The 14,278-nt window shown below is 38.1% G+C and overlaps 1 protein-coding gene across 1 annotated transcript; it reads left to right on the top strand.

Moving 5' to 3' along the window:
- Window positions 1–775: 775 nt before the first annotated feature.
- Window positions 776–5,930, top strand: LOC147498180 (protein argonaute MEL1-like). Its single transcript, XM_086563162.1, has 5 exons — window positions 776–819; window positions 2,140–2,251; window positions 2,331–2,399; window positions 5,550–5,669; window positions 5,751–5,930. The coding sequence occupies exons 1-5, from the start codon at window positions 803–805 to the stop codon at window positions 5,928–5,930; spliced, it is 498 nt and encodes a 165-aa protein (XP_086419288.1). The 5' UTR covers window positions 776–802.
- Window positions 5,931–14,278: the final 8,348 nt, after the last annotated feature.

Below are 14,278 nucleotides of genomic sequence, written 5' to 3' on the forward strand. Positions count from 1 at the left end.
TTGTTTCTTAGGGCAATATGGAGCTTTTATATGTTTTGCATGGACAAGAAGGTGGAGTTACACATGTAAGTGAATACTATCATCCTTTCCCCCTGATATTCATCATATATGTGTTGCCTATGTTTTTTTCCCTTCTGGTGGATGCATTTTTGAAATTTGATTGTATGGTTATGAGGTGTATGTTGGTGGTATTCCGCATGATGCTTCTAGGAAGGATCTAAAGGGCTTCTGTGAGTCAGTAGGAGAAGTCACTGAGGTAATGTTTATGGTTTTTATGGTGGTTTTACCTCTCTTCATTGCGCCTAAAGATTTAAGATTGACTTTTTTGCTATTGCAGGTCAAGATGATGAAAGGCAAAGATTTCTTGTATGTTTTAGTTTCTCTATTTGTATGTGTACTGTCTTACTTTGGTTGTTAATTGTTTTTTTTTTTTTTTTTTAGTCGAGTGAAGAGGCTTTGGAAACAATGAGGTTACTTCTAGAAGGAAATATAAAGGCGTACCAACATAAGATAAGTTTGATTGTTAATTTGTACCCACAGAGTAAGTAATATTGAATTTCCATTTCCTCATTCCCACACCTTTTGTAGTGTTTTTCGTTTTCATTTTTGTTTCTCATTTTTGGTTTTGTCTCCGCTTAGATACTTTTCTTTGGATTCTCAACGATAAAACCCTGATTTGGATCAAAAGAGAATCGGGTTTCAATTTTATCGATTCCGCCTCTCACCTTTTCGCCTTTCATCTTCGTAATCTCCATTCCTTTATTAATGTTTCTTGGCAGGATAACTATGACTGTAGCAGTAAATGTTTCTTGCTTTAAGGGTGTATCAATGGCCCCTCCAGATCCAATTCTTGGAGTTTCTGAAGCGTTTAGAGTAGCACATGTGGTTAATTATGGAGATGCTGCCGTCATGCCTGGCTTAATTGATGTGCAAGAAGCTGATTTCTCCCTCTGTCTTGTATACTTGAATGTAATTTTCCTTTGAATTCACTTGTATTTGCATATAGATTTCATGTAGTTAAGTTCATCACAATTATTATGTCGATGAAGCTAAGGAGACATCAATAGTGAATTGAGGCGTGCAGTAAAGGCGAATAGGAATCATGAATTTCTGATTGTTTTATGTTGGTGGAAGGAGTGGGGCATCGATTATTACTTTTAGGGGTCATGAAGTTGGTTTTGGGACTGGTTTTGGGAATTCATTTGTGAGGATATTGAGTCGGTTTCCTATTGGGATTTTGGGAGTGCTTATGTTATTTTTAAGGATTGAATTAGCTATGGCTGCAAGAGATATGAACAAGAAAGAAAAGTCTTTTGTAATGTCGGGTTTGTCTTTGCAGTGTCTTTAACTGGGTCTAGTGTGGCTTTTGGTTTTGGATGTGGGATTTTACTTTTTTGGTCTTGAAGTTGAGAAAGAGATGAATTGCTATGTAGGTGGTGGTGGATTTTTCAAATCAAGGCCTTCCGATCTTTGAAACTAGTGTCAATTCTTAAGAGTTGTTGTATAACGTTCCCTTGGGGGCTTGGGCTGGTAGCTAATGTAGTGGTGTTATTCAATTGAAATGAGCCGAGCATTGGAGCAAAGAGAAGTCTCTCCTTAGTAACTATGAATATGTATCACTAGCATAATCTTGCTTCAATCTTTAAACTCCTCTCACTTTATGCCTTTTTAGTTTTCCTTTGTAGTTCTTGTTAAGCCTATATCTTTATGTTATCCTATATTTCATATGTAGAGCATGCTTTTAGATATGTGCATTTTCTTGGTGTTTACCACCTATTTATACCCTCAAATGTTCACAGCATGCCTATATATATGTAGGATCATATTGCTTGACCATTTTGTTTCCTGATCCGTCAATTTTAATCAACTAAAAAGTCCTAGAGATTCAGAAAACACTTATTAAACTACCACGCGTAAGGCACAAATCAAAAGTACACTCTGGTCATGAAGTAGACTTGCTAACTAGAATTACAACTACCAAAGTACTCTCAACTCTGAACAAGTTGAAAAATGAGGTGAGAGCTAAAAACAGAGAAGATGGGTTGTTCATTTTCTGGTTTAAATGCATTATATGATGCAGTAAATGGTGGTGAAGATGTTTGGATAAATGAGAATCGTTATAGAATATTAAGACAACTTGGTGAAGGTGGTTTTGCTTTTGTTTTTCTTGTTCAGCAAGTTGATTCAGATTCTTCTTCTTATGCTTCTTCTTCTGTTGGTAAAAAACTCAGAGACCCATCTCTTATTTCAGGTCAGTGTTTTCTTTCATGTTATAAGTTTGACAATATAGTGTTTGGGTGTTAAGAATTTGAGATTGTGTAAATTTTCAGATGATGGAAACTAATGTGGTGAATGCATTTGGAAAAGGGCACCAAATTGAGCTTCTAAGTGAGTCTGAGGTGCCTTAGGATGGGTCAGTAATCGCTATCGGTCCCCAGAAGTTTACATAACACAGAGTTCAAGAATCACTCAAGTCTTTCTGCCAATGTATGATGAGTTGTTAGGCCTTGTTAAAGGTTGCCCATTGAAAAGTTTTTCAGCATCACCATCAATGTGAAAGAAAAGACCTCGTATCCTTCAACACTTGAACGAGTTCATGAACGAAAAGAACAACAGTGTGAAAACAATGGTAACAACATGCTAAGACAAAAACCCACCTCAAATCATCACCATGACATTATATACTTTTGCTTGCCTTTTTACTATCTATTGTCTTTCCCTCATGATCTTTACTTGTGAGCATCTTCTTGATTCTTTCCATGCTCTTATTATATGCAACCTTTTCTTTATTTTATACAATTTGCCATTTAGCTCCCATGAATAAGTAACATTATTTTTCACTTGAGCAAAAAAAAAAAAAACTCTTTGTTAAACTACAACAACCAATTTAGTAATATAATATCGGGCTTTCCATTTGACAAGAACAATGCTACCGCAGTTGATTGTTAAATAACGACTTGACCGAGTTACTTGATCGAAGTTTATTGCTCGCTAATTCAGGCCGGGTGAAACTTGACTAATGAGTCCACTCGACCGATTTGAAACCGAAGTTGAACTCATCTTGAATTTTGATCCTTTCTCTTGTACCGGTGAACCAAATAATGTGGGTCGAGGGCCTCATCTCCGAAGTCCGCCTAGAGACACGGGGCCTCATCTCGGAACCCGGACATGCTTTCCCCAAAACTTGATCTCGTAGGAGAGTATTTCTCTCAAATGAGGTGATGGTTCTCTGCCGCTACTACTGCCGATTGATGGATCACTTCCTCCTCTCGAGTCCGCCTAGGGGCACCAACCTCTCGAGTCCGCCTAGAGCCACAGACCTCACGATTACGCCTCGTGTCCAGTGTCACGCACTCACGAAAGAGTCTGAGTCACCTCACGAAGTCCGCCTAGAGACACAGCCTCATCTCCCGGAACCCGGACCATCTTTCCCCTTAACTTGATTTGTAGGAGAGTATTCCCATTCTCTATCATATTGTTGCACATATCCATAATCTACTTGAACACCACGAGTACCCCGAAGTCTCTTGGTGTTGCTCATGACGAAGCATCTTGCTCATCTTTGAGAAAATCCAAGATCGGATGATCGGAACTTGTAGGAAACTTTTTCTTTGCTGGTGGAGACCATATGTTCCGATCCTCTATAACATGAACCTCTTCCACTTCTCCTAGCCCATCAAAAACAATTGCTCGACATCAACCCTCTATGTTTCTCGAGGCTTTTGGTCTCCGTAAAGTCTCCCCTTGCTTGTCCGCTTTCTCCCCGAAGTTTCGTTTCCACTTTCCTCCTTTGAAAATTTTCTCCACCATTTTCCGGGAGGGGTGTGGCGTCCACCACCACCTCTTTATCCTTGTTTGTCCTATCCTTATCTTTGTTGTGTTGCATATCCCTTCTCAGCTTCCTACACTCTATGACCAAGTGACCAACAATTTTACAATGCGTGCACATTTTTGGTAGTTTTCCGACCTCTACTGTTTGCCAGAAGTTCAAATTCTTAGCTTTGACGTAGATTTGATCCGGGATAGGCTCTGACAGATCCACATCCACTAAGATGTTAGCGTAGTATCCATACTCTCGATTGAGAGTTTTCTCGTCTATTTGCATTGGATAACCCACTCCACGTGCAATTGACATGAGGGATTCGGGCTCCCAGTATTCCTAAAATTCCACTGGCGCCCTAGAGTGTTGCTTTGTCGCATCCACATAGGAAATCCTCTGTGTTTCTTTCTGAACTGAATCTTCAGCTCGAACCACGTTGTTGATGGATTGCAGTGGTGGTTGTAGCTTTTCATTGGACACCTTATAGGGGTTCTCAAGCTCATAGATGTCCATGACTAACCTTTCCTTTCCAGAACTTTAGCTGTCAGCAGCAAAGGATTTTACTCGAATGAGGAAGAAATCATGAGCTAAAATAGGATTAGACCGATTCCTGAAGCTAATCAGAACACCCACTATACCTTAGTGGTGGATTTTACCTGAAAGCAAGGAAAACCAAAAGATGCCAACTTGTCTGAGAAAATAACCGAACACTTTCACTATTGGGCAGTGAGGATTTTACCCGACTACAAGAGAAGAGAGAATTGATAAAAGGGAACTAGTTCGTTGCACTATCCAGAAACTTTTCTAGTTGTGGTTCTATCAGAAACTTTTCTAGTTGTGTTGGTTTTTGATAATGAATTTCTAATTATGCATTTTAATTTCGTAACTGCTCCATGATGTCAATAGTCCTTTGCTATGGCCTAACCGGTTTGTGGTATTTTTGCTTCAAAAATATACGAATGTGTTCTTTGGTGAGCTCACGTCTTTAATCAAACATTTTTCTGGTTATTTATATTCTCAATTCAAATTCAATTTAAGATGCAGTCTTTTTCATTGGATCATATTGTTATTTCCAAGATGGCGGCGTTTTGTTGTGGATAGCGGTGTTTCCTCTACTTGTAAGCAATTTTATGTATTATGGTAGTAGCTTTCCTAACTAGTCTTGAAGTTCAATCACCCTGAACCGCTTGCAGAGGCAATCTTAGGAGTGGGAACAAAGCTACAAGCTATTATAACACGGATGGCTCTTGAAATCCAAGATAGGCATGCATTTGTTCAAGGACGAAAAGGGCTTAACAAATAGAACTTAAGGCTTTTGATTCTGTTTTGGTTAGTGTACAAACTTCAAACATTCTTCCAGCACATGTTTTTTATTCTGTTTTGACTAGCAAGTTTCTTACATTCAAACGTAAGGCTTTTGATTATGTTTTGATTAGCAAGTTTCTTACATTCTTCCAGCACGTGTTTTTGTTTGGGTAGTTTCTTACATTACAATCGTACTAGCAACTACCTACTTGATATTGCTTTTGTTATCTAACTATTGCTTTTCGTTGCTTGCTTTACATAGCTATATTTTGATTTATAAGGTTGGTGGGTTATACACCTCGTAGGGCAAGAGGGCATTATTAATGTTGGTGTTTTTGGCTAGTTGAAATCAACTCTTTTTAGCTCTTCTAGTGTCCATGTACTTATTTGTATCCTGTTTGATATTTGATCTTCTTATTTGTAGAAAATGGTTAATGGAGGTACTATACATCATTGGATGTGTATCAACTTTTCATACCTGAACCAAGATTGTGCTGGGCGTTTCTTCATTGATCTTGTTTCCATGTGTAACAGTAAAGGAATGGTATAGCTTTCTTTTCCAATATCTGTACGTACAATTATTCATGTGTATAAATTACATTAACTCTTTTGATCATCTTGTCAGAGTATCAACCCAAAACCTTTGCTCCCATTGCTCTTCACACGGTCTGCTGATCATATTGAAAAGACTCTGATTCAGGCTCACACCCAATCAGTTGTAAAAATTGCAAGTTCATGTCAGCAGGGGCATCTCCAACTTTTGATCATTATATTACCAGATTGCACTGGTTCATATGGTGAGTAAAAGCTTAGTAGATTTTATCTGATCTCATGCATATTATTAATATGCTTGGTTTTCACTTTTCTGAGGTAAAATTAAAAGAATTTAGAGGGCGAGTTGGGTATAATCTCCGGTGTTGTCATCCTAAAGCGTGATGAAATGTAACAAGCAGTATCTTGAAAATGTGGCTCTTAAGATTAATGTGAAGGTTGTTCTATTCATTTCAGCTAGTGTATTTACACTAGACTATTGTGTGGTGGTGTGTTAGTCTCATGGTTTGCAATTTGGTGTAGGCTGGTGGAAGGAACACAGTTCTGGTGGATGCGCTCTCCAGGAGAATGCCAATTGTCTCAGAAAAACCAACGATTATTTTTGGTGCCGATGTTACACACCGCAGTCCTGGGGAAGATTCCAGCCCTTCTATTGCAGCTGTAAGTCACTCTTTTCTTCCTCTACTTGCTGATGTGTTACCTAAGTCCTTCCATATTTAAAATGTATCTATTGGCGGTGGTTGCTTCCATGGGTGGCGGAGATATCAAAATACTGAGGTCTTGTCTCAAAGACAACACCATCACCCAGGGAGTTGATCCAAGATCTTTACTTATTGGTTGAAGATCCCGGGGAGGGTACCTTTCATGCGAGGGGATGATCCGGGTGAGTGAATAGTTGTTTTTCTTGGAAGTGCTTAAGTAGAATAAAACGACCCTTTTTGTTCAACATTTTAGCTTACCCATGTATCACATATGAATAGCTACAATGTGAAGTAGTTTATAAAATTGCCAAACTTGGAAATAGGTTTCATATCAAAACCATGTGTTTTGCTTTATTCGAGATGACACCCAAATTCTTTGTGAATCTTGATTCTTATTGTTGGGGATGTAGCGGCTTATTTATCTGTGGCATGGTGTTAAACTGGCAGAGTTGGATTAGTTGCAAAGTGGAGCCAAAGTTTTGTTCCTCGAGTATTTTCTTATTATCTTGTAACTTTGTTGTATAGAGAGCCGCCGATTTCGTTCAGGAAGTCAACTGGGTACAAACCACAACGAATTATATTTTATAGGTGATGACCCTTATTTAGGAGCAACGTTTCTTAATATGTGTTGGAAGACGAATATATTCCTACAATAATATATTTTTTTTCAAATTTGCAGAGATGGTGTTAGTGAAGGACAGTTCAGCCAGGTCCAACTCAATGAGTTGGACGCGATTCGCAAGGTCTTGAATCTTCATTTAATTATCTAAAGATTGTTCTAGTAAAATTAGTTTCTAATATGAATCCTTTGTTTCTTATCCGGGCTTGCTGCTCTACAAGAGGGTATCTTCCTCCCTATAGCGTTTGTAGTTTATGCAGAAAAAAAGACACCATACACGCGTCTTTTCCTGGCGATCATGATAATAAAAATATGAATGACCCAGTGGAAATATTCTTCACGGTACCCGCTCTTGTCCAATCGGTTATCAAGTGATTCTTGTCATATGATAAATTGTTGTTTGAAACATGACTTTTTCTTAATTAGGCCTTGTATATAGTTGATTCAATGATATGTCATCCTTGAGGAGTTTGATTTTTTAATGTCGCGATCATCTTTGGTATCATCGAGGTAATTCTTGTACAAGTCATACAAGTTTTTATTTTTGGATGTCCTGTTTTAACCATGGTTCCATAACGTCCACAGGGTACCAGCCGACCTACTCACTATCATGTTATGTGGGATGAGAATAATTTCAACTCGGATACCATGTAGATGCTTACAAACAACTTATGCTATACATAATACCTTCTGCTCTGTGATCTCTAAATGCTCAAGACTAATGTGTTTTTTTTGTTCTCTTCTTTTCTTAAGATGTGCTCATTCTGCTCTTTTCACCCTTTTGTTTGGGTATTTTTAGGTACTTATAGCTAGAATAGAACAGCTAGAATTATTTCTAGTTCCTAAGAGAGTACTTCATGATCTTCTTCTTCTTCTTTTTTTTTTTTCGTAAAAAAACTCACTTCAAGATCTTGGCAAATGGTTAATAAATTAAACTCCCTAGTATTATGTTATTATTTTCTTTTTCTTCTTCTTCTTCTTCTTCCTTCTTTATGGAAGGCTAATCTTCTTCTTCAAGGGAGGAGATGAAGCCAGTGCTTAGGGTTCGGTGATTCTTTTGGTTCATAGCGTTTTCCAATCAGGTTAGTTATTTATGTGTTTAGTTATTAGTCTCATTGCCCACACCAGAGGATGAAAGTATAAAATAGGGTTTATGTTTTGCAATTTAATATCATGCTAGTGTTCTTTACTTTTCTTTTAGTAGTGTAGTTCTTTATAGTTAGGCAAGTATTTTTTGTGTTGCTTTAGAAGGGGGTAGCTTAGGGGAGTGGCTACCCGTGGAATATTCTTTATGTTTGCCTTAAAGTGGCGATTCATTGAATGACTTAATTGGGAAGTACTTATTGATGTTGCTTTTTGGTAATACATTGAATGGCTATCTAGGCTTACATAAAAGGAAATAATATATTAGTAGCATAAACATAGGAACAACCTTAAGTAGAAATAATTGTTAACGATGTTTCATCAAAGAAGGCATCAACACTCATTTGATTGCCTAATTGTAGTCTACTTATGAGAACAACCATGGGGATAAAGGTCAAGGATCAAAGGTATTAGTGGATTTGATTCTCTTGAATTACCTCTCATATATTCTTTTATTCTCAAAGTTTAGTCTAGTTTAGCTTAGCATTAGTTTAATTCATAATCTCTACAATCATTGTTTTAATCCCTCAACCCCCTTTCCGGTCTCGTCTTTCATGACCTACTACAATGTAAAAGTGGAATAATATCCTATTCATCATTTACTCATTAAGAGATAATTAGGTTTTGATTATTGTGCAATTGACCAATGACACCCATCATCCATCATCATCCATGTACTTATTCCATCATTCCTATTCTCATTAAACATCATAATTAAATAAGTATCAATAATGCTACTTCAACACTTTCTAGTAGTGCAAAGCCCTCAACCACGTAAGTAGTAATCCCTATTTTTCTACATGTAACCATCAAGACTTATAGGAAATCTGGCTCTGCTTTTCTATAAACAGAACCATTCCCTTGTAGAGCCATCCAAAATGATGGCAAGACTACTGTTTATTTATCTAAGATAAAGGGAGTCCCCAAGAGCATTATTAAAGAACCCATGATTCCTTACATTTTTCTTTGTGTTTTGTTGAACTTACATGTCTATACATAGAGAAAGAATCTCCTATATATTAAAGTAGGCAGAAAAACAAATCTTGACTTCTTGCAACACACAGAAACTGGAACCTTAAAACTGAGGCAACCAACATGGGCACCTGACGTATTATATTGTACTGTATAGATGTTGTCTATACTTGTATCTTGTTTGTGCTCAGCCAATAGCCTATCACTATTTAATGGTTTTAATGTTTGGTGACATCAGCAATAAACCTTATTATCATAAAAGAAGCCCATTTTTTTTAATTTTTTTGATGAAATTCTTCAGTTCATTACTCTAATAAATGAAGTTGGAGCGGAAGTCCCCATCATACATAGTTAGATCACTAAGACCTTGTTGTTTAACCCAAATGGCTAACCTATTGGCTTTACTATTACAAAAAACATGAATACTTCTAGAGATGAAAGAAACTAGACTATCGGTCAAATCCTAACATTGCCCTTCTTTGGCCTCCATTGCTAGTTAATTTTGCTTCCGTGTCAAAATACTGTGAATTTCTTTGGACTCCATTTCCAAAATCATGCATGTATATCCTTGCTACCTGCCATATCACACTGCCATCTCTATAGCTAGTAACATAACATGCTCCTTAAAGAGCCATGTGGATTTGAGTAGTAGCTCCATGGAAAACACCTTCATGATCCCCGACAACCCACAACACATAAAACATTAGACATAACTTTTATAATAAAACAAACCGTACCATAGTTGATTTTAATCTATCCAGGAAGGGGTTTAATCCATTCCGCCTCCTTAGGGTTAGAAACAACATCCAAACCAATTCTCCCACTAACAACAACCGCTACTGGAGCGAGAGGTTGGAGATCATAATATATTATTCAGAAAGAACAAGAAAATGTTCAATAGCACACTAAACATAGCACACGATATAATGAACCATAGCGTACGAAACATGAAAAACAATAACACACCAAATAGAAGGTTTAGCTAGATATATGTACAATGGCAAACTCAAGTTTACCATCCAGCAGGACGTGAAGGTTTGGCGTCCTCTTTAAGGAAATGCATTTCCTTAGCATCACGTCAATAGATAATAGTCTGCCAGATTTCGGCCCATTCTTTGTCTCCGGATTCCCTCAAATTGGTCTTCATATTTTCGTCCTTTGGGTAACATCGAACATGCCTCAGGTATCGAGCAGGACGCTTCCATTAACGAAACCTTAATGAGCGAATGATTCTGTTTGCTGGGCACATGGAATCCACCTTGACCCAGTCATGAAAAGTAGCTGCAAACTGTGGGAAATGTGTCTTTATGATTCGGCAAGCGGTGGCGGTAAAAGTATATACTTATCCTGAAAGTCGCGAGCTCGTTTTCAGCCGAGACAACACAACCTAAAATGTTAAATAAAGCATGACCACGAGCTAGTAATGAATACGAATTATGGCGGACCTCATTGGCGGAGAAATGCCAATCTCCCATAATGTCGAGAGTACAAATAACATTGCGGTCCCCATGTTCATGGTCATGCTTGCTAATGGAATGGTGATGTTTAAGCCATGGTACATGGCCGGCCATCTCCTTCTCGTTTGATCTCAAGACCATCACCATAAGAGTCGCTAAATGCTTGCCCGAAAAAGAACGGTAAGAATTATGATAGATGTAATGCCAAGATGCAGCAGGTTCGTGATATGGAAGGTCCAAAGTTAGGGCAAGTTGTTGTTCAGAAAAGATATGGGGTGTGTCACCAACTCGGATTGTGAACCCTTCTAAGTAGAAACCATGTGCATGGTTGAATGCTGGTGTGTCTTCCATATTAGCATAAAAGTATGCAGCCAAACTTGGAGAATACGTTTGGTTAGGTTGAAGAATTAGGGAAGACCACCCAATGTTTGTGATGTAATCATGGAAGAGATGGCCATAGGCATTGGAATCCATCATAGACTGAAAGGATTGCTCAGGAATGAGTTTGGGAGGGACCATGGATGATGAAGATGCTGTGTTTGATGAAGATGCCATGATGGATGAAGTAATGAACTAGGTACGACAACTGGATGGAAAAATGAGTATGTAAGAAAATAGACCCTCCTGTAGCACATGTTAAAATTATATTAGTCATAATGGAAATGATGACAATTCTACTAAGCATTTCATACAAAATAAAACAAAAGGATAAGATAAAAATATATAGTAATGACGTAAAACGCGTAATAATATATATGATTATATACTTATTGACTTAGTAATATCATGGATTACGATATTGATCTAGGAGATGCATATTTTTGCATTTTTAGGTCATCTATTTGTTGGCCGAGCTGCATCTGAATGTCCCCCTATCGGCAGAGTATAGTTTGATTTTCCATTAGGAGAGCATGATTTTTCAAGAATTGAGAATGATTTTCCAAGATCTCTTCCCTGTTCAACATCATCGTTGCTTCACGATCTTGGAAATCCGGAAGGGTTGTGATGATGATATTCGAAATGGCGTGTAGTTCCCTCAAACCCCGATGAAGAAGTTTAATGCCTTCCATGGGATTAATAATATTGACATGGCATTTTCATCAAATAAATGGTCGAATTTGAGCTTGAGGTGCTCTGCTAATCTATCGAGTATCGAGGGGTCTAAAACCAACGGAGTAGTCTGTTTGAAGTACCTTTATATATGCTCTTTGAAGGGGTGTCTCGGAGATATTATTGGATAACCCTAACGATCATAATCTGCGTAACAAAGTGGGTAGAACTGGCCGACCTTCTTGTTTTCTTGGTGATTACGTTCGAGGAGGTGTTGGATCGGACAAAAGTCATCTCTTTGAGTTTGCAAAATCCAAAGTAGGTGAAGTTGAGGCTTTGTGACTTCAGATTGGTGTGATGTACCTACCAAATTATGTCCCAACCAGTGGAGCACAACACGTTGATTCTGTTTCAAAGAGCGTTGAAGAACCATGTGATGTGTATGTTCGACGTCGCCATGAGATACGGTAGCTCAAAGAAAGTTTTTTGGAATCGAATGATGACTCGAACAAGGGACTCTGGGTTTTAGTGGGATTTGAAGTATGTAGGAGATCATTTCCTTATTCAATTCCAATTGTTGTCCATAGGCATTGAAGTAGAATTTTCCATCTTCATAACCGCTAAATTGGTAGAACATCAAAACCAATTCGGGAATAACTAGGCTGCTGAATGATATAGAAGAGGCGTCCATCCTCGACGTATGATTTCAGTGTCAAAATAAGGAGAAAACCGGCCTTCGAAAGTTTTTAGGTAGTCTTTCTCTGCCGTTATTTTTCTTGGTTGAGCCATTACTGAAGGAAGGATAGTGAAAATTGTATGAATAAGAATGGCTTAAAAAGAAGAGATTTATAGGCAATCTATGAGGCTATACCAATCTGGAGTCCAAGTGTATTTAATGACCCATGTGATTATGTACAGCATCATAGGGGATCCACAGTAAGTCTTTGTCATGTCAGATATCCAAATACAATTAATGAGATGGTTTAATGTTTAGAAAATACGGAGGAAAGTTTCACAGGGTAGTTAAACTTACACGTAATTTCAGAAATGATGATCATAACTCAGTAATAGAATATGGATAGAATAATCGAGCTGCATGTGTGACAAGTGTTATGTGTACCTTGCAGCGTGCGCGATTTTCTCTGAACACGATGTGTATCCATTAATTATTTCGGTGAGTTTTGGATGGCCTTTCTTTGTTACTTATTATTATTATTATTATTATTTTTTTTTTTTTTTTATTAGAGAGGAAAAGACGACTAATATACACAACTAATTAATCTTAAACTTCTCCATTTAATAACGTAACCCGCACAAATGTGTGAGAATTATTTAACACACCATACTAATATACAAAATGAAAATCGAGAAAAGAGACGGTTACATAGATCTAGATGTTACGGATCATGTTATGCATGAGTGACAAGAGAATAATGATAAACACTCATTATCACGACTAATGTGATAGCCCATTCGTTGCTCCTTTTCCCATCGCTCTAGTTTATTCATTATTGGCAAGAAATTGAAAATTTGTGAAGAAGAATTTGTGAAGATTGAGAGAAGGGAATGAGTGAAAGAGGAAAGGAGAGTTGTATTTATAACTTGGTTTCTGACCGTTGGGCATGTGACCGTTTGGATCGATCCGTTGGTTTTCGACCGTTGGGCTTTGAGAGTAGGCCCAATGAATCAAGGAGCAAACTCATATTTTTGAAAGTACTATATTCGTGATAACATAAATAATTTCTCATTTAAACCGTTCGGAGATACAAAATTATGAGAAATCAACCGATATATAATAATTTAGCACTAAAAATAAAAATGCAATGCATTAGGGAAATAAATGACATAGTCATTTCTAAACCAAAGAAAATAAACGACTCATGGGAATCCTCGGGTTAGCAGGAAGATGAACCCGGGTTTCTACGCCTTCGCCACTCTAATTTAACTTCAGCCGAGCCGATTGAAGGGCGGGAATGTGGCCTATAGATCAGAAAGAATCGATCTTGAATTGGCCGATTAGCCATCATCATTCTCTGGAATTGGCCTTGGCGATTTCTCATTTCTTCTTTGGAATTCATTCCGGGAAGTAATCATCTCTTCTGGCGAAGAAACATCCCGCAAGATACTAGAATTCATGTTCCTCAAGGCATCCATAGGAGTATTGATTCGGGCGATGGTATCTTCATTAAAACAGTCCGGTGGTGAAGCGGAGGAGGAGGTATGCGTTATCATGCTCAATGTCATCTCTAGCTACCGGTCCCAATGGTCTAAAACACAAGTCTCAAAAATTCCAAAATTCTCGAAAGACCTTGTTTCAATGAATGGAGTAGCGATGGAACCCTAAGTTAAGCATAAGCCGAAACAAGCACGTAAAGAAGAGGAGCCGACTTCGCTTGACGCCGGTCGTAGAGAATATGGCCCGTGAAATGGACCATACAGAAAGTGTGCTTCCTCTCCCGGTAGGATCCACAGCAAGTGCAAGAAAGTCTTGTTCACGTCGGACGCCTTTGAAGTTCCAATGACGCCAGGCGCCAACCATTGAGTGGCGGCTAATTGGTTACGCCTCGGCGAATCTTTGGTACCACGATTCGAGCGATGTTGTACTCCCCTCGAAGCGTGTCAAACATCAAATCCCCGTGGTCGGATACTCGACAATAAC

This window comes from Coptis chinensis, chromosome 5 (assembly GCF_015680905.1).
Source record: "Coptis chinensis isolate HL-2020 chromosome 5, ASM1568090v1, whole genome shotgun sequence".
Classification (NCBI taxonomy): Eukaryota; Viridiplantae; Streptophyta; class Magnoliopsida; order Ranunculales; family Ranunculaceae; genus Coptis; species Coptis chinensis.

What these genes read in the sequence shown, in the direction of transcription:
- LOC147498180 (XM_086563162.1), top strand. An exon ending in AGACCCATCTCTTATTTCAG is followed by an intron (nt 2,252 to 2,330) that starts GTCAGTGTTTTC and finishes GTAAATTTTCAG; the next exon opens with ATGATGGAAACTAATGTGGT. An exon ending in AGCTTCTAAGTGAGTCTGAG is followed by an intron (nt 2,400 to 5,549) that starts GTGCCTTAGGAT and finishes TCTTATTTGTAG; the next exon opens with AAAATGGTTAATGGAGGTAC.